Raw genomic sequence first — 21,076 nt, forward strand, 5'->3', positions numbered from 1 at the left:
CTGGATGGTGTTCTCCCCTTTGATGATTCAGATCTCTTTAATGAATGCAGGGATTTGTCTATTCTTTCATTAAAGGACTCAGATCAACTCTGCTTTCCCCAGGGATTTATACTTGACCCCCCAGGAGGAAACACCAGAGCCAGTCCTATAGACCAAGACTACCCCTTCCACATGTATCTTATTACTAGCACCAAGCTGAGCCTCCACGGAAATGTTGGAGCATTCAGAGGCCTTGCTTCTTGGTCCCCTCTACTGCTATGGCCTCTACTTACTCCCAACCAACAGCCAAAGGCCATTTTTGGTCAAGATCCATGTTCCACCGCTGATGCCACCCATCTCTTCATTCATCACTTTGGGAGGCCAGCTCACACTCTGCCCACATCTGGAGGAAGATCATTACTGGAAGTTGGGTTTTAGAGGTTATCCATCAGGGATGATCCTAGAATTTCTCTCCTTCCCTCCTCATAAACTCTTCCTCATCCCACTTCAGGGATCACTCTTATAAGGTGATTCTTCAGTGGGAGGCAGAATTCCATTTACATCAAGAAGCAACAGAACATGTCCTGCCTCAACTCCCCATATTTCCGAATCCCCAAAGAGTCCTCCCCTTTGGGTTAGCTATGGTACCCAGAGTATTTACAAAAGTTTCCTCTTTAATAGCAGCCCTGATGAGACACCAGGGCTAAATGGTATTCCCATACCTGAACAATTGCCTCCTGGTAAGCCGCTCATGTCAGGAGATTAAGTTGTCGACAAGGTTCCCAATACAACTTCTAATAGAACTAGGCATTTGCATAAACATAGAAAAGCCTGTTTTATCACCCACAAAGACAGTAAACTTGATAGGGGCAATGTTGGACTATATTTCCATGACACTGCTCCTCCCTGCAAACAGGTTTCTTACAGTCTGCAACCTGGGTTCACGCATTACCCACTGACCATGAACCACAGTGCACAGGACCCTTTCACTGCTGGGTCACATGACCAGGTGCATTGCTATGACACCGTTTGCGAGGTTTCATTTGTCCTGCCTGTAAGCTTGGCTTCTCTTGATCTATTGACCAGACAAGGACCACATCAACTCCAAGGTGGGAAATCCCACCAGAGTTATCACCTCCTTCGCTTGGTGGTCAAACCTGGACGAAATCATGGTGGGTATTCTTTTCAGCCCTTCCATCCCCAGAACCACCATTGTGACAGATGCCTCCGCCTGAGGAGGGATGCTTACCTGGACCCCATGAAAGGCCAAACGACACGTAAACATACTAGAAGTGAGGGCGGTTCACCTTGCATGCAAGGCCTTCCTTTCCCTCCATACGCCCATTCCATATACAAGTAACATCAGACAATATCATCTCAGTGGTCTTTGTAAACAAACAAGGAGAACCGAGATCTCATATTCCCTGCCTGGAGGCCATTAGACTTTGGAACTGGTGCATCAGGCTGCATCATGATACAGACTGTGTACCTTCTGATATTCACAACTCCCTTGTAGACAAACTAAGCAGAAGCTTCTTGGCAGACTATGAGGGGGAGGCCCGTGACAGAGTCTTAAGTGAGATATTTACACAGTGAGGTTCACTGCAGTGAGACCTTTTTGTGCCCCAAACAAACAGAAAGCTTCCCCTCTATTGCTCCATTGAAGCCATGGGTTGCAACTCCCAGGGTGACACTGTTCTCCTGACCTGGATGAACGACCTCATATATTGCCTTTCCTCCCATACCCCTGCTTCCACAGGTCAAAAGGATGATACATCATGACAGAGTCAACATCATTCTCTTAGCATCCTACTGACCCAGACAGTTCTAGTTCACAGAACTTCTAATGATGTCTGCACTCTTTCCTCTATGCCTGCCCCCCGTCCCAGGCCTCCTAACTCAGGATGGAGGGAAAATCAGGCATCCCAACCCAGGTTCTCGCCACCTCATGGCCTAGTGCTTTGGTGGGCATTGGAAATAGAATGCTTCTGCTACCTGGCCAAATGGAAACATTTTTGGCCTGGGCACAACTCCAACATTCTTCAGCCACTGCAAGTATCCTTGTTGTTCTAGGTCTCTTAGTTCTTTGCTAGTACACCTAGCAATGATTAGTGCCTCCCTCTGTAGAAGGACATTCTGTCTTCACTCATCCAGTGACAGTAGTCTATGAAAGATCTAATCAGGACCTTCCCACCAATGACCAAACCTGCACCTCAATGATACCTTGATCTCATCCTGTCAGTGCTCACAGGTCCGCCTTTTGAACCCATGGTGATGTGTTCCATGACCCACCTTCCCATGAAGGTGGTGCTCTTAGTGGCTATCACTTTGGCCAGGAGGGTGAGTGAGCTCAGAGCCATCATGGCAGACCCACCTTATACAGTTTTTCTACAAAGAAAAGGTTTCTCTATGAATATACCCCAAGTTTCTCCCCAAGTTAGTTTCTGAATTCCATGTCAATCAAATGATACTTACCTGTATTTTTACCAAACCCCCATGCTTCTGCTGAAGACAAGAGACTTCACTCCCTCTATGTTCATCATGCCCTGGCTTTCTACCTGCAAAGAACCAAACCCATTAGAAAATCACCAAGTTTTTTTATCACCAAGGCAGAGAGATCACATGGTCAAGCCATATCCTCCCAGAGGATTTCTGAGTAGGTCTTGGGATGCATCCTGGAGTGCTACAAGGTAGTGAAAATCCCTTCCTCTAGGACTGTCACAGCTCACTCTGTGTGAGCACAGGCTGCGTTGATAGCATCCCTATTCGATGTCCCTCTGCAGGACTTCTGCAGAGTGGCCACCTAGAGTTCTGTCCACATGTTCACAATACACTATATTTTAGTTCATACCTGTGGATGCAGCAGCTGGATTTGAGTTCTGCCAGCTGTACTCATATCCACCTACATCTGAGCACTGCTGGCCAATCACGTATATGTGGAATACAAACATACGGATCATCATTCAAAGAAGAAATTGCGGTTACTTACTGTAATTGGAAATTCTCTGAGGTGTGTGGTCCCTGGATGTATTCCATTACAAACCCTCCATCCCCTTTGCTTCAGAGCTTGTAGGATTAGACTAAAAAGAGGAACTGGAGAGGTGTTGACCCACACTCTCTCTTATACGCTTTGTTAAGAGCACAAGAAGATTTACCACGCGTGTGTGGGCCAACAGACATTGCATGGAAGAATTTCCATACTCAGATGTACATGTGTACCGATATGTGGAATACAAATATGGGACCACACATCTTGAAGAACTTCCAGTTACTGTAAGTAATTTCCGTATATAGTGTATTTGGACTTTCAGAAAATCCCTGACAAGGTTTTCAGCAAAGTAAGCAGTCATGGGGTAAGAGAGAAGGACCTTTCATAGATCAATAACTGGTTAAAAGACAAGTATCAGAGGGGTAGCTGTGTTAATCTGGATCTGTAAAAGCAGCAAAGAGTCCTGTGGCACCTTATAGACCAACAGACGTTTTGGAGCATGAGCTTTCGTGGGTGAAACTGACAAAGTGGGTATTCACCCCCAAAAACTCATGCTCCAAAACGTCTGTTAGTCTATAAGGTGCCACAGGACTCTTTGCTGGTTAAAAGATAGAAAACAAAGGGTAGGAATAAATGGTCAGTTTTCAGAATGGAGACCTCCTCAGGGGTGTGTACTGAGACCAGTGCTGTTCAACATATTCATAAATGATCTTACAAAAGAGTAAACAGTGAGGGGGCAAAGTTAGCAGGCAATACAAATTACTCAAAATAGTTAATCTCAAAGTAGACTGCAAAGAGTTACAAAGGCATCTCACAATACTGGGTGACTGGGCAACAAAATGGCAGATAAAATTCAGTGTTGATAAATGCAAAGTGATGCACATTGGAAAATATAATCCCAACTATACATATAAAATGATGGGGTCTAAATTAGCTGTTACCGCTCAAGAAAATGAACTTGGAGTCATTATGGATAGTTCTCTGAAAACATCCGCTCAATGTGCAGCAGCAGTCAAAAAAGCTAACAAAGTTAAGAACCAATATGAAAGGGATAGATAATAAAACAATAAATCTCATAATGACTCTATATAAATCCATGGTATGCCCATACCTTGAATACTGTGTGCAGTTCTGATTGCCCTGTCTCAAAAAAGTTATATTAAAATTGGAAAAAGTACAGGAAAGGGCAACAAAAATGATTTGGGATATGGAACAGCTTCTATACGAGGAGAGTTTAAAAAGACTGTGACTGTTCTTCTTAGAAAAGAGACAACTAAGGGGAGATATGATAGAAATCTATGAAATCTCCACTGGTGTGGAGAAAGTAAATAAGGAAGTGTTCTTTTCTCCTTCTCATAACGCAAGAGCTAGGGGCTACCGAATGAAGTTAATAGGTAGCAGGCTTAAAACAAATATAAGGAAATATTTCTTCACATAAGGCACAATCAACCTGTGGAACCTGTTGTCAGGGGATGCTGTGAGGGCCAAAAGTATAACTGGGTTCAAAAAAGAATTAGATATGTCCGTGAAGGCTAAGTCCATCAATGGCTATTAGCCAAAATAGTCAGGAATACAACCCCATGCTCTGGGTATCCCCAGTCTCTGAGTGCCAGAAGCTGGGACTAGATGACAGGGGGATGGTTCACTTGATAATTGCCCTGCTCTGTTGATTCCCTCTGAAGCATCTGGCACCAGCCCCTGTTGAAAGACAGGATACTGGTCTACAAGGAACATTGATTGACCCAGTATGGCCATTCTTATGTTTTTATGTTCTTAAGATGTCAGTGTTCTTTGTATCTGTGTCTCCCCTCTGTAGCTCTAAATTCTTGACTCAAAGGTCGAGTCTCCCCAAAGTGACTGCAGGGTCTCTTGCCGTCTTACATGCCTTCAGCACCTGCATCCCAGTCTTCCACTTGCTTCAGACTTTTGACTGTGCTGTGGCTAGGCCAATGGTAGCATTGTGCGAAAGCTGGAATGCTTACTAAACATTATACAAAGTATATTCCATGGGGCAGCCAGCCCTACGTATGGCTCTGTCCAGCTGGCAGTGTGAGAACTCTGTAGGGTGGGGATGTAAGCCATTAGTTTCGTAAAGTAGTGACAGTGGTAACATCCATGTGCTCCTTCTGCTCACCTATCATGACAGCTTTTTCCTCCTTATATGCTCACAGGCGGTTGACTCTAGGGACTCTCTCTCAATGGCACTGTATTCCCAGTGCTTCTCATGGCTCATTGGCAAGATTAATATGAAGCTCAAAGGGAAGGAAAACTTTAAGTCTGTGGGCATCCTGGATATCTTTGGCTTTGAGAACTTTCAGGTCAGTACTCTTATCTTTCTGGATGCCAGGTTTTTTCTGAAGATTTGCTGGATGTATGAGGAAATTTTCTAGGCTGATATCTGGTGTGGGTCAATACCACACATATGTGGAAATGTCTTTCCAACACAGATCCCCCGTGAGAGAGGGCTAGAGACCACTTAGTTGCCCTTTTGCAGTGCATGTTCTTCTGTGGGCTGTGATAGATGGTTAGTTCCCCTTTGTGGGTGGATTGTGATAGACATTAGTTGTACCTCGAGATATGTGTGTACAGTAGATGTCTGGTTTCTAACATATTCATATTCTTGCTGTTTTCTTATGGTAACAGGTGAGGGATGCCTATTAATTAGCTGCCCTGTGACAGAATGACTAACCAATAGGAAAGGAAAGAGAAAGTGAGGTGATACCAGACTCTTCTACTCTCCTCTTCTTTACCCAAAGGCCAGTCAGTTCTGGCCTTGGAGTTCATATGGACACCGTTCATTAAATGCTGGTCTTCTGTATGCAGTTTCCCTTCCATGTTGTCCTCACAGGAAGTTTTTTTATAGACCTGTGACCTGAATTTTAATTTTTATCATCTTTGTTTCTCTTCTCTTGTAGATTAATAGTTTTGAACAGTTTAACATTAACTATGCCAATGAGAAACTCCAAGAATACTTCAACAAACACATCTTCTCCCTGGAGCAGCTAGAATACAACAGGTAATGAAGGGGAAGGAGCAGTGCCTCTGTTCAAATTTCAGGATGCAAAACTGAGAACATAATTCTTCCCCAGTGATGCCCAGCATTTGGGAGAGTGTCCCTGCTCAGAGTGGCTGATTGCAGTGCATAAGCCTGTGAATATTCTTTGGTGGGGAATGTCCAGGGCACTGTTTTGTTAGAGTGGGACTTCTGTCTTCAAGCAAGAAGTATCTCACCTCTTGAGTGTTTCATTATTATTTCTTATTATTGTAGTGCTTAGGAGCAGGGTCCCATTGTGCTAGAGACTGTACGAAGATGGTCTCTGCCCCAAATTGCTTACAGTAACCCCCAGCTGTAACTCAGTATCTCACATGAGATCTTTCTGAGGCCACAGTCTCAACATTGAATTGGTTCAAATATCAAGTTTTGCCTGGGTTTTCACCCTAAGCAATAAACCCTTCCCTGGCACCTGAAGCTTGGCCCAGTCTTGCTGGAAGGAGGTGAACTGAAGTAAACCAAGCCCAAGTTTAAGATTGTAAAGTTTTACTTGGTTTCAAATGTTATAATGAAAGTTTTGCAGCACCCTGCTCGTCTCTAACTTCCTTTTGTTTCATCTGTATTCTCTCAGCTAGTCATTCACAGAGCCAGACCCAGCTCCTTTTTGTCACGTGATGAAGGTGTTCCAAGATGTGTGGCCTTTTGTTTCTAAATCCATTGTGGTAGCAAAAAAGAAACAAAAATCTGAAAACTCCAAATCCTGTTCTCTTCCTCCAATCAGTAATAGTGTTTTAACCAGATACTTTGGCTCTGTTGTAGTCAACAAGGTTATAAGGGAACACTATGAACATCTGGCTTGACCTCCTGTGTAACACAGGCAATAAAACTTCCCTGAAACAATTCCTATTTGAACAAGAGCATATCCTGGAATAACATCCAGTCTTTATTTAAAAATTGTCAGTGACAGAGAGTCCAACACCATAACCCATCACTGGGTTGTTCTAATGATTAATTACTCTCACTCTTAAAAATGTATGCCATGGGGCTTTGGTCTGAAAATGGAAAGTTTCCGAATCTCTAAGTTGAATAGGCCTCTGAAGGCTTTCTTTTTTCTAGTGACTCTTCTTAAGTGGAAGTGGTTGTAGTTTTGTCTTTGAGTTTGAAGAGTCCAACAGAAAGAGAGTTGGGCACTCTAGATAGCTATCTACTATTAATATATTGTATTGATGCCCATCACCATAATATCTGAGCCTCTTGAGAGAGGGCAGCCAGAGAAATATTCCCCTCTAGCTCCAAGACGGAAGCATTTATTTTTCTTAATGAGGCAATTGAATAGGGTCATTGAGACTGAATGTGAGCAGTTCTGTAAAGGAGAGCCATTGAACAGATAATTCGTTAAGTTCTAAAGACTGCCAAAATACAAGCCTATTTGTACACCCACTCCTGCAGCTGATTCCATCACTGCAGGAAGCACATGTTAAAAACACTATCCTTCCTATGAAGGGAGATTTTCCCTAAAGATCAGATTTGAAGTGTTCAAACTCTGTGGCTGGATTTTAGAAAGGACTCCATAATGTTAAGACTAATATTGTTTTTTGATATGCTAAAGACAGGATCTTTTACTTCAGGATATTGGCTAATCTCCTCAGTAGTCAGGAAATAGCTTCTGTGTATTACATTGCTCAGTTGGCCAAGAGTATTATGGCACCAGAGGTAGGATATTACACTTGACTGATCAGTGTTCTGATATGGTACAGCAAATTCTACATTTCCTTCAGTACTGGAATAGAAGCTACTCTCAGAAGAAATCCCAGAGTCTCAGTTAAACCCTTCCAAACTTGTGAGGCCTCTGCCAAGGGCATTATTGGATAATGCAAGGATCTTAAAAAACATGGATTCATTGAATTTTTTTTTTCACATCCCAGTGAAGAAAATATGTGTTGTTTGTTCCTTTGTGGTAGGCATGTCTGTTTTGGAAATGTCCAGATATTTTGCTTCCAGTTGTTCCTCCAGCTCTTACTCCCCCCTGGAAGTCATGTCTTCCACTTCCTACTTTCTTCCCTAGGGAGCCTGAGGATGGTGGTGGTGTGGTCCATCCCTTGAATCCCTCTTGGGTCCTGGGAATGTTGCTCTATGCTGCCTCTATATTCCTTCACCCCACCCCAGGAACTGGGAGATTATTTCTTATATCACTGTTTTTTTTCTTCTTGTTTGGCAGGGAGGGAATAAACTGGGAAGCCATTGACTGGATGGAGAATGCAGAGTGCTTAGATCTCATTGAGAAGGTGGGCAGTTCTTTATAGAATTCATCTGGTCCCAGGAATCCTGGCAGACATGACCTGGCATGACACTTAATTTTTCCTTCTTCACACTTTAGCATTTGTTTTAATTGTCCTTTTCCAATACATTGGCATAGGCCTAAATTGCAGGGCTGGCTCCCACATTATGTTCTGTGGTTGGCTATCACATGGTCTCTGGGATTCTGCTGGTGTTTCCATGTGTTACAGCATGGGTAGATCAGCAAGATCTTTTTCACATCTTGTTCTTCCAAGAACATGGGCCTTTTCATCCCCCAGAAAAGCCCTCTGTAAGAATGCAAATCCTCTGCTCATTGTTTGGGATAGACTTAGGTAGGGCTTTAACCTCCAAAATACAGATTTTAGAAAGAAATTTCATTTCCACATTCTTGGTGATGAGCCAGTGTTCTACTTGTTGAGTCTGTAGATTAGCCACCAGGTACACTTTACACTCAAGCTTTCTAGGGTGTAACTTGAAGGGTGTCATTCAGCATGACAGTCTCAAACCTTTATTTCTCTAGCCTGAATCCTGTGCAGTTTGTAGTTTTACTGGTTGGTAAAGGCTGTCTCTCATTTGGATGTAGAAACTAGGTTTGCTGGCACTGGTCAACGAGGAGAGTCGATTTCCCAAGGGCACAGACAGCACCCTCCTGGAAAAACTGCACAGCCAGCATGTGGTAAGTAAGCAAACCATCCCCTAGGCCAGGGGTGGGCAAATGTTTTGGCCCAAGGGCCATATCTGGGTGTGGAAATTGTATGGTGGGCCATGAATGCTTACAAAATTGGGAGTGTGGGTTGTGGGAGGGGGTGAGGGCTCTGGCTGGGGGTGGGGCCAGAAATGAGGAGTTTAGGGTGCTGGACAGGGCTCTGGGCTGGGAGTTAGGGTGCAGGAAGGGGTGCAGGCTCTGGCTGGGGTTGCAGGATTTGGGGTGGGGCTGCGGATGAGGGGTTGGAGGTGCAGGAGGGTGCTCCAGGCTGGGACCAAGAGGTTTGGAAGGTGGGAGGGGGATCAGGGCTGGGGCAGGAGGTTGGGGCATGGGAGGGGCAGGGGGTTGGAGTGCATTAGAGGTGCAGGTTCCAGGCAAGATCCCTTCCAACTCTGATATTCTATGATTCTAATGAAGCAACTTGCAGAATCTCTTCAATTCTCTACAGAGGAGGTGCAAGACTCTCAGCACTTTCTCGTGGACGTTCTACACACCCTCCCCAGAGTAAGGTAGCTCTGACCCTTAATGAGGCACTCTCGTCTGCAGCCTATAATTTATGGCTGACTCCTGCCACTCTTGCATCTACCTGAAAACAGGCAGAAAAAATATTACATGCCAGCAAAAGGGTGGAGTATTTCTTCTCTCACCCGCCCTCAACTCCCTTGTAGTGGAAGCAGATGATGAAAGAAACAGCCAAACTTGCTGAGGATCTGCACCCTTTGGCAAGAAGAATAATCTCATCCACTGCTCTTCAGTTTTATGTAGCAAATTTTCTAGTTCTGGTGGCAAAATATAACATTAACCTAATTGCCTTCTGTGACAAGATAAGTGGCTCTGTGGATGAGGGGAAAGCAGTGGATGTGTTATTCCTTGACTTCAGCAAAGCTTTTGATACGGTCTCCCACAGTATTCTTGCCAGCAAGTTAAAGAAGAATAGGCTGGATGAATGGACTATAAGGTGAATAAAAAGCTGGCTAGATCGTCTGGCTCGACGGGTAGTGATCAGTGGCTCCATGTCTAGTTGGCAGCCAGTATCAAGCGGAGTGCTCCAAGGGTCGGTCCTGGGGCTGGCTTTGTTCAATATCTTCATTAATGATCTGGAGGAAGGTGTGGATTGCCCCCTCAGTAAGTTTGCAGATGACACTAAACTGGGAGGAGTGGTAGATATGCTGGAAGGTAGGGATAGGATACAGAGGGACCAAGACAAATTGGAGAATTGGGAAAAAAGAAACCTGATGAGGTTCAACAAGGACAAGTGCAAAGTCCTGCACTTAGGACGGAAGAATCCCATGCACAGCTACAGACTAGGGACTGAATGGCTAGGCAGCAGTTTTGGTCAGAACAGGACTTGCGGGTTACAGTGGACGAGAAGCTGGATATGAGTCAACCCAGTATTGCCATTGTTGCCAAGAAGGCTAACAGCATTTTGGTGTTGTGTAAGTAGGGGCATCACCAGCAGATAAGGGACGTGATCATTGCCCTCTCATTCACATTGGTAAGGCCTCATCTGGAGTTACTGTGTCCAGTTTTGGTCCACTCTGCCAAGAAAGGATGGTGAAAAATTGTAAAGAGTCCAGTGGAAGGACAGCCAAAATCATTAAGGAGGCTGGAGCACATGAACTTATGAGGAGAGGCTGAGGGAAACTGGGATTGTTTAAGTCTGGGCAGAAGAGAAAGAAGAGAGCGATTTGATAGCTGCTTTCAATCACCTGAAAGGGGGTTCTAAAGAGGGAGGTTTCTTAGAACTTAGTGGTAACAGAATGAAAGAAACAAGGAGTAATGGTCTCAACTGCAGCAGGGGAGGTTTAAGGTGGATATTAGGAAAAACTGTTTCCGAGGAGGGTGGTGAAGCACTGGATATGGGTTCCCTAGGGAGGTGTGGAATCTCCTTCCTTAGAGGTTTCTAAGGTCAGGGCTGGACAAAGCCCCTGGCTGGGTTGATTTTGGTGGTGATGGTCCTGTTGGCAGGGATGGCATAGATGACATTCTGGAGGTCCTTCCAACCGTGATATTCTATGATTCTAAGAACTGATGATATATCCCATCAGAAACCACTTCTAAGAATTCCATTTACCTATGGTGGATAAGTTCCCCAACAGGTTAAGAAGTTGTTGATCAGGTGCGTTCCTCAAGAATGTGGGTGTAAGGCAGTTGTGCATCTGCAGATCTGGAGGAGGGAAAGTCCAGCGCTCTCACCGCCAGATTTGTCCAAAATAGTTGTTTACACAAAGAGGCCAGGTAGAGGGGTTGGCCTGATTGGGGTTGTCAATTAGCCTGACTTTAAAAAACCTCTAATGGAAGGAGATTCCACCATCTCCCTATTTAACCATTCCAGTGCTTCACTACCCTTTCTAGTGCAAGTTTTTCCTAAGTATTCACAGCCTTAATACCTCCCCCGCTTGCACTTGAGACCATTACTCCTTGTTCTGTCATCTGTAACCAACTGAAACAAGTCTAGATCCATCCTCTTTGGAACCCCCTTTCAGATAGTTGAAAGCAGCTATCAAATCCCCCCTCATTCTTCTCTTCTGCAGACTAAACAATCCCAGTTCCCTCAGCCTCTCCTCATAATTCATGTGCTCCAGCCCCCTAATCATTTCCATGCTATAATCCACTCCCTCCATCCCCTCTTCAGGGATTCTCCTCACATGGACCTCCTAAAGTTGGAGTTTCAATCCTTCCTTCCTTCCATCTGGAGACGATAGAGCCAGTTCCCCCAGAAATTGTGGGAAGAGGGTTTTATTCCAAATATTTCCTGGTTCCCGAAAGAAATGGTGGCTAGAGGCCCATTCTAGGCCTCGGGAACCTGAACGTCCATGTTATTTTGCAGCTCTTCAGGATGGTGACTGAATACCATAATCCCATCCTTAAATCAGGGCAACTGTTTTTTTGCCCTCAGCCTTCAGGATGTGTATTTTCACATCACTTTGTATCCTTCCCACAAACATTTTCTATGTTTGTTCATTGGCGCAGAATGCTATCGATACCATGTCCTTCCCTTTAGACTCTCCATAGCACCATGGGTCTTTACCAAGGTTCTTTCAGTAGTTGCAGCTGACCTTCCCTATCTGGTCAATTGGGTTTTCAAGGGGCATTCTGTTCTGGAGGCCAATTGGCAACCTGCAAGGCCCTGACCTCGGTCTTCGTGTCAACCTGAGGAAGTCCACATTAACATCCATCCATCGGATAGATTTCATTGGAGCTACCAGGGCTCTTGGAATGCCTGAGCCTATCTACCAGAGGACGTGTTTTCAGCAGAGTCCAGCAGACAGCACTGCAGACCTGCCTTCAGCTATTAGGTCACATGCCAGCCTCATGCGAGATTACATCTGCAATGTCTGCAGGCCTGGCTCAAAACAGTGTACATGCTGAACAGGCACAACCTTGGCAAATGAGTTTCTGTTCCTCTCCATTTTCATGCCCTCTGCCAACAAGAATCATCATACTGGATGCTTTCTCTAGGCTGGGGACCTCACCTACAAAGTTACACAGCACAGAAGAAAAGGTCCCACAGGATACATTGCTTCCCATCAGTGTCTTAGAACTAAGGGCAGTTTGTTATGCGTGTCAGCACTTTTTCTACAACATTCAGGGTTCTTGGGTCAGAATAACAGTAGACAATAGGATGGCTATGTACTATGTAAATCGATAAGGGGGAGCAAGATCCCCGTCCTTATGCATAGAATCACTGGAATTGATATATTGCCTACCACACAGAGATTTCTGCAGTTTATCTGCCAGGTCTTCCATCAGTACCACAAGTGTGCGCTCGGCAACCTAATCTTTCACAACATCTGCGAAGCACGGGATCTTCCCACAGTGGGTCTTGTTGCAACCCCAACCAATACAAAAAGCCATATTTTCTGTTCCAATGGGGGATGCGGCTGCATATTTTTGGAAGAGACCCTGCTAGTCCCTACCCCACACTCTCTTCTACACCTGCCCTCCAATACCACTAATCCTCCAGACATTAATCAAACTGAGACAGATGAGGATCATCTTAATAGTGCTGCCTTGGCCCAGACAAGTCTGGGACTCAGATCTGCTTCACCTTTCTGTAGCTATATGTTGATGCCGCCTGCTCAGATCAGACCTCGTGGCACAGAATTCAGGTACATGAGCCACTTCTACATTGTATCTCTGATCCTCAAGACCTGGTTCCTTCGTGATTCTTGAATTTAGAATTGGACTGGTTAGCTGAGATCCAACCTGTATTTCTAAATAGTAAGAAGCCTTCCACACATAAAACTCAGTGCAGAAGTTGACACACTTCTTTTCCTTGTGTTCCTGTCACTCTGTATGTGCTTCTGAAGCACCTCTCTCAAATATTCTTGATTATGTATTGGAATTGAAAACACAGGGACTATGTATGAGTTCTGTTAAAGTCCTCCTGGCAGCCATTACAGCTGTTCATTAATCTATTGAGGGCCTTTTGCTCACCCTACCATAGCCAGATTCCTTTAAGGTTTATATAATTTGTTTCTTTGTATCTGGAACCTGACACCTCCTTTGGACATCAGTTTGGTCCTCAATGCCTTAAGGAACTCACCTTTCAAGTCTATAGGCCCTATTCATTCCTTCATTGCTCCCTTAAGATCTCATTCCTGGTAGCCATCCCTTGACCAAAAGAGTGGGAGCCCTCTGGGTGCTTGTGGCCAATTCACCGTATAGTACCTTGTACCTTGACAAGGTCATGCTATGTCCCCATCCCCACTCTCATTGGACTTTCATCTCAATCAGGATATCCATCTGCCTGTATTCTTTCCCAAACTTTATTCCTCAAGAGGAGAAGCTAGCTGCCACACTTTAGATGTTAGAAAGGCACTCAGCTTCTATCTGGACAGAACAAGAATCTTTAGGATTTCCCCTAGGCTGTCTGTATCCTTCTCTAAAAGAATGAAAGGACAATCAATTTCCACACAGAGATTATCAAAGTGGGTTTCAGTTTGTATCATAGCCTGATACGAGGACAGTGGGGTACAACCTGTCCCCTTCCAGGGTGACAGCCCATTCCACCAGGGCTCAGTTCACTTCTGTAGCCCTTTCCTTCATAGTAGAAATTTGCAGGGTCACAACCTGATCCTCAGCTTACAAGTTCTTCAAACATTGCACTATCCCAGGGGTAGGCAACCTATGGCACGTGCACCAAAGGTGGCCCACAAGCTGATTTTCAGTGCACTCACACTGCCTGGGTCCGGGCCACTGGTCCGGGGGGCTCTGCATTTTAATTTAATTTTAAATGAAGTTTCTTAAACATTTTAAAAACCTTAATTACTTTACATGCAACAGTAGTTTAGTTATATATTATAGACTTATAGAAAGAGATGGTCTAAAAACGTTAAAATGTATGACTGGCACGCGAAATCTTAAATTAGAGTGAATAAATGAAGACTTGGCATACCACTTCTGAAAGATTGCTGACCCCTGCACTATGCTATCTATGGCCAACATGGACACAAAATTGGTGATGCTGTCTTCCAAACCATCTTGATCTGCCTCTTCAGCACCCCCTCCTCGTTGAGTCACTGCTTGGGAGTCACCTCCTGCCCTCCTTCCCCTCTGCTGCAGAGTCTTTTGACTCAGAAGTTGAGAAGAAACTGGACCAACAGCAGGTCTTCACGTCCCTATTTACCCTCACGCTGGAGCACAAGGTTGTGTAGGGTGCAGGCACAGACCAGCAGGCACAGCTGATTCAAATCTCCAGTTGAGAGTGCATGGGTCTGCTCATGTCTTGTGGTGGAGTACCCATGGGGACCAAAACATCTCAAAAACTCAAGTTACAAAAAAGTAGGTAAACTTTTGGAGAGTTGAGGCTGAGAAAGAAGCAAGAGACTTAGGAAGACAATGGGGAATGTGTTAGGGGAAGATGAAAAACATGGGCTTTGCAGGAAAGCGGAGAGTATAATGTTGACAAAAGACTTTGGATACTATTCTGAGAGGGAATAAGGGAAGTCCAGGAAAGGAAGTGGATTGGGAGGGGAGGAGAGAGACATTAATAAACAGGGACAAAACAAAAGTGAAAGGAGAGGCAAAATGAATCAAGAAAAGATTCTTGACATGGAGGCAGGAGGGTGGTAGAGAAATCTGGGTCTACTAAAATCAGTAGGAGACACCAAGGGCAAACAAGCTGAACAACATGGACTAGAAGATAAAACAAGATACCCAGTGAAAGAAAGAAAAGGCAGATGTAAAGAAGAATATAAAACAAAGGGAGACAGGAGAAGTATTAATTCTTCTAAAAAGGTACAGAACTGCTATGCTAAACAAACTCCCTTGATTTTATATCCTGCGCCGAAAGTTTTGGTCAATGCCAAATCTGTGTAAGTATTAGTATCACTCCAGTAGTGTGCTAGCCTTGTATGTAACATATGCAGGCTTTGGGTCCAATTCTGCAATCCTTTGTTCATAGAGCCTGGGAAGATTGGGCCTTTTTATAGTATTGGAATATATATTTGCAAGGTAGATGTAGGTTACTGTGCAGCCTCTAGGGCAGGGGTAAGCAACCTATGACACATGTGCCAAAGGCGGCACGCAAGCTGATTTTCAGTGGCACTCACGCTGCCCGGGTCCTGGGCACCGGTGCGGGGGGCTCTGCATTTTAATTTAATTTTAAACGAAGTTTCTTAAACATTTTAAAAACCTTATTTACATTACATACAACAGTAGTTTAGTTCTATATTATAGACTTATAGAAAGAGACCTTCTAAAAACATTAAAATGTGTGACTGGCACGCGAAACCTTAAATTAGAGTGAATAAATGAAGACTTGGCATACCACTTCTGAAAGATTGCTGACCTCTGCTCTAGGGTCAGGCTATGGAGCAATCGGGGTCCTCATCTGCCCCAGTTTAGGAGCCAAAACCGTTCCTTGGATCATAGCTGAGACAGAGCTGTTGCATGAGCCTGTTTGTTCTTACAGCAGATACCCAGAAACCTTCTTTTTCTTTATTTCAGAGTAACCATTACTATGTGAAGCCGCGGGTGACCGATCACCAGTTTGGGATCAGGCATTATGCTGGAGAGGTACGTGCATGCTGTATTTTGAAACATGCCCAAGAGGAAGGAGTCAGCAGGCAGAAGGATCCAAGCCACTGACATTCACCTATGAGTCCCGAGTTACACAAACTGCTGGGAATGGCAGCTCCACTAAGCTTCCTGCTTTGGATCATAGCCCAGAGGAATAGACATGGGGTTGAGTTGGGCCCCGTAGGTGTTACTGTAACACAAATAATAAAATGTCCTGAGTTGTGATCTCTCTGCTTCTGCCTTGCTGTGTGTTCTTGGGCACGTCATTTCCCTTGCTCTGTTCCTCAGTTTTAGCATCTGTAAAATGGGGAGCATGAACTTGACTCACTCCCTAACTAATTAACTAATGTGTGGGAGTGTTTTGAGCATGTATAGAACTATATTAATGTTAAATATTATCAATGTGAGTTGCAGCTTTATAACTTCCTCCTCATCTGACCTCATTTTCTTCCTGATGATGGATCTTGATTATGGGAAGATGTAGCAGAACTATGCTGCAGTGTGGTGCTCCGTCCCTGGAACTGAGATCTTGGCATGCATCCTGCTATAATGAGAGCTCCCCACTGGAGGGAGAGGAAGGGGTGTTGATGGCTCCACTCTAGGGGCAAAAGATGCAGGGGGGCTTTCCACTAGATGGTTCAATGGTACTGGGGAGGATATTTTGCTAGATAGTGAGGAAGAGTGTGTTTTGTGCCAAGGATGAGCAGCAGGCAAGTCATTGCAGGAGCCACTTTAGACCAGCTCCTACCCAAGACTGAATTTAATGAAGCAGCTGGGACCCTCAGTCCCACAGAGGAGACTGAATGTGCTCAACACAAACTGCATCTAATTGCTGGTCAGACACAGAATGAGTTTTGGTTACACAGATGCCCTGTTCAGCTAGAGACTCCGTGCAGCTACCTTCTTCCTGTGGGTGCAGGAAATCCTATTCCTCTCCTCCCTGGCTTCATAGCTACCTCCACCCTAACCTTCCCAGCAAGGCTCAAGGTCTTATCCTGCCTCATAGCTCTTGATAGGTATGGCATGGCTTATACGATATTACATGGTGTCACTTGAATAATAGTCCGTGATCACGTATATTGGACTGTGTCACTATAAGGCAGAAGCACAAGATGGCAGAGTCGAAGCTGAATGAACAATCTTAACTCAGATATTTCCTCACTTTTACACTGTTTAACTATGCAACATTTGCACTCTTTAAACTTAGTGTTTTACCTGAATTTCCCTCCTCTTCCCCCCTCCCCCTGCCCCAGAAAAGACAAAACAAACTTCACTGTGTGGAGGTGTTTGGCTGGACCCTACTGGATGCTCTGCAGCCTTGCAAGATCCACAGGACTCAGCCCCTCTCTTCCAGACTGGAGACTCTGCACAGCTTTTGCTGTATCCAAACGTTCAGCGACTGAGGCAAGGGCCCCCTGGAGCTAATATGATGCACAGTGAAAGTGCATGCTGCTGCACAGATGGGCCTTCCTGGGCTGTACAGTTCACCAGCTGAGCATCATGTACTGGGACCTGCATTTGGGGCCAGATTTTAAAAAATGCTCACAACCTTGCTGCTCCCATCAGTACATGTATGGCCAGATTTTCTGCAAACCAGCTGCTTATTTTGGTGCCTAACTGGGAGCTGAGCTCTTCTGAACATCTGGTCCCAAATGTGGGTGCTGAGACCTTCTGAAAATTCAGTCCATAGTTACAAATGTTCTATACATGCTTCAAATGCCGTTTTCTGTGGGTCATAACTTGATGAAATCTGAACACTCAGGACCATATTTTCACATTTTATCCCAGTCACTGTGGTGCTACAGCTATTTGAAAAATAAACTTAACCAGAATATTTTAAAATGGGAAAAGTGTCTTTGTGCCCTAGTGCAGGGGTTCTCAGCCTTTTTCTTTCTCAGCCGGCCCCAACATGCTATAAAAATTCCATGGCCCACAACTGCTTTTCTGCGTATAAAAGCCAGGGCTGGCATTAGGGGCACCAAGCAGGGCAACTGCCCGTGACCCCATGCCACAGGGCCCCCCACAAAGCTACATTGCTCAGGCTTCGGCTTCCGTCCTGGGGCCATGCAGTGGGGCTTTGGCTTTCTGCCCTGGGCCCCAGTGAGTCTAATGCTGGCCTTGCTTGGCGGACTCCTTGAAACCTGCTCACAGCCCCCCGGGAGACCACAGAGCGCTAGTTGAGAACCACTGTCCTAGTGCCTTGCTACTTCTTTCTTCAGTGATTAAGTCTTCCTCTGTCACTCTGCCACTGTACGTTACGCGGGCCTCTCCTCCTGCCTTCTGAGTTACTTGGTGCTGAGTGAGTGCTGTGTGTGGTGATGTGACAGCAGAACTAGCCGCCGTCTTTCTAGGACATTTCTTTCTCTTACAACTGCAGCCTTCTTGGCAGGACCCTGGAGAAATGTGGGTAAAAGTGCCCTCCCTCAGTGGTCCTGCAGTGCTAGGAGACCCTTTCTGTGGCCCTCCCCCAGTGGCCCTGCAGTGCTAGGAGACCCTTTCTGTGGCCCTCCCCCAGTGGTCCTGCAATGCTAGGAGACCCTTTCTGTGGCCCTCCCCCAGTGGCCCTGCAATGCTAGGAGACCCTTTCTGTGGCTCTCCCCCAGTGGCCCTGCAATGCTAGGAGACCCTTTCTGTGGCTTTAACAATGTGGCCTCATTAATTTGTTTGTAAATTAAAGTGCACTGTGATCTGATATGTGAGGGATCTGTCTGCTCTGCTTTAGTGTGCACAGATGCTCTGTGTGCACGTTGGTTCCCATAAGGGAAGGATATTACCTGCCCTGAAAGGTGGCATGTTCCACTGTGTGTGTAAGGGATTCAGTGTCCTATTCATTGGCTGCTGTGTGTGAGGGTGGCAGAAGGGGTTGGCCACCATGTGTGTGTGTGTGATTGGCAGCTGTATGTGTATTGTCAGAAATGGGGGTCAGCAGTCCTTGATCTGTGTGTGTGAATGGGGAAAGACAGGGGTATGCTCTGCTGACAAAACCACCGGTGTAGACACCACTTTCTCAACAAAGGCATGCTTCTGGTGACATAGCTAAGGTTGGCTGGGGAGGCGATGTCCCCAGTGGTCCCCGACCTTTTCCATGGGGCGGGCGCCAGACAACTAGCCGCCGAGGACTGTGGCCGCTGGACAAGCAGCCGCTGAAATGCTGCCATGAAACGACAACATCAAGAGGCATCGCCACCAAAATGCTGCCGTGAAGAAGCATCATCAGGAGGCGTCGCCACTGAAATGCCGCTGAAATTTTGCAGGATTTCAATGGTAGCGCTTCTTGACCTTGCCGCTTCTTGGCGGCATTTTGGCGTCTGCTTGTCTGGTGGCCAGTAGGTAAGCGTATATGGATGTCCCGGCCGGCACCATGGTGCCCGCAAGCACCACTTTGGGGACCCCATTCTATGCTATCAGTAGTCTCCTGTCAGTGTATGCCACATCTACACTGGAGATCTACACCAGCATAGCTATGTCAGCATAGGCTCTGTAGTGTAGACATGCTACATTTTGAAGGTTTTCTTTGGAACTCTGAGCACTAGAAACAACTTTTTTTTGTAAATGAAAGTCAGGATTCTGACCTCATGGAGAGACTCCAGCGGCCAGGTCTCTAAGCATGTGCCTGTAGTGCCTGGGCATGTAGGAGTTTCCTGCTCTGTTGTCTTGTCATTGGCACACAGTGGAGCTGTGGGCAGGGTGGCCCTGTATGTTGGCATGTGTGGGGGAGGGGTTGTCACTGTGGCTTGAATTGCTTGCACTATTATGTACTAGTCAGTGTGTATTGTCTGTGTCACAGGTATTGTATGATGTGAGAGGGTTTCTGGAGAAGAACAGAGACACCTTTCGGGATGACATTTTAAACATGCTGAAGGATAGCAGGTAAGCAGCCCTTAATGCTCTGCAGGGGAGAATGGAAGCCAGGATTAGGAGAACTCTGTGGGACTAAATTGAGCAGAATTCACATGATAGCAGGGTCATGTAGAAGAAGAGTTACTTCATATGATTACCCAAGTTCCTATCTCTCTGTATATTGGCAGCAGGAGAGGGGGCTGGAGAAGAAGTCAGTTTTACTGCAAAGAAATTGATTCAAAGAAACATGCATTGAGCATCAGCATAGCCTTTGTTATGGGATGGACTTTGCTTGCTTCTTTCCATGAAGATTTTCTGTGCCAGAAAGGTGACACTTTGGAACTCCCAAGGGATCCTTTGACTCAGGGAGCTGCAGTACTTCACAGGCATAGCTATGCATGTACATACCATCCTCACCCTCATGCTGTGGAGTGCGGGGGTGGGGGAGAATGGGCATGAAAGGAGATGCTGAATGAGTAGCTGGAGAGAGGGAGGAGAAGCCGACAGGACAATTTTACAGGAGCTGTAGTGGTGAAATCTATGCAACATTGATTTGCTGTTTGCTTCTGGGGGCTTTCAGATTCTTTGTGCCACATTTGCTGCTCCAGTGTCCAACACAGCCCCCAGCATAAGTTAGAGCAGTCTTAAGGTCTGCTCTAGCTTATGGCAGCTTCCTTACAGATGCCAATGGGCTACTCTGCAGCCCACAATACCAAAAATACAAACCTCTGTGGCCTCTTCCCATTATGTCCCTGACCAATCCCATGGCACTACCCCATGCTGGGGACTGCATGGGGCAAAGGGTGTAGGGCTAGCCATGATGGTCCTGTGCCATCACTGTGCTGGGGGAATCCTCAGGGGGCAGTTATATACCTTTACAGCCCCTTTAAACTGCTAGCAAGGCATAAAGAGCCATGCTCAGAATTTTTCTGTCATCTCCCCTCTGCCTGTTTTTTCTTGAGGTTCTTGGTCTTGGGAATCTGGATCAGAGAGCTCCAAACTGAGGACCTGCAATGGAGGGGGACTGGACTTGAGGACACAGGAGGCCTCAGTCCTATGCTCCTAGGACCTTTAGAGGTCACCTCATTGCCATCTGAGGTTCCTTCAAGGGCCTTTGGATACAGGGAGCTCTTACTATGAAATCATCTAGAGGTAAAGGCCCTAGTGCAGGGTCTCAGACACGTGGACCATCAGCAGCTACAGGATCTCACTCCTTTGCTAGAAGGTGGGCTCGGATGTATATTAT

The 21,076-nt window shown here is 45.6% G+C and overlaps 1 protein-coding gene across 2 annotated transcripts in view; it reads left to right on the plus strand.

Annotated features, from left to right (window-relative positions):
• Positions 1 to 21,076, plus strand: part of LOC116821324 (unconventional myosin-X-like) — a 290,101-nt gene that overhangs the window by 147,767 nt on the left and 121,258 nt on the right. For both annotated transcript variants that reach the window (XM_032774422.1, XM_075070332.1), the window contains 6 exons: positions 5,140 to 5,286; positions 5,884 to 5,984; positions 8,179 to 8,245; positions 8,842 to 8,934; positions 15,919 to 15,987; positions 19,778 to 19,860. In XM_032774422.1, coding sequence (XP_032630313.1) covers positions 5,140 to 5,286; positions 5,884 to 5,984; positions 8,179 to 8,245; positions 8,842 to 8,934; positions 15,919 to 15,987; positions 19,778 to 19,860 — 560 coding nt within the window. The remainder of the gene's footprint in view (positions 1 to 5,139; positions 5,287 to 5,883; positions 5,985 to 8,178; positions 8,246 to 8,841; positions 8,935 to 15,918; positions 15,988 to 19,777; positions 19,861 to 21,076) is intronic.

Source organism: Chelonoidis abingdonii, chromosome 10, assembly GCF_003597395.2.
Source record: "Chelonoidis abingdonii isolate Lonesome George chromosome 10, CheloAbing_2.0, whole genome shotgun sequence".
Lineage (NCBI taxonomy): Eukaryota > Metazoa > Chordata > Testudines > Testudinidae > Chelonoidis > Chelonoidis abingdonii.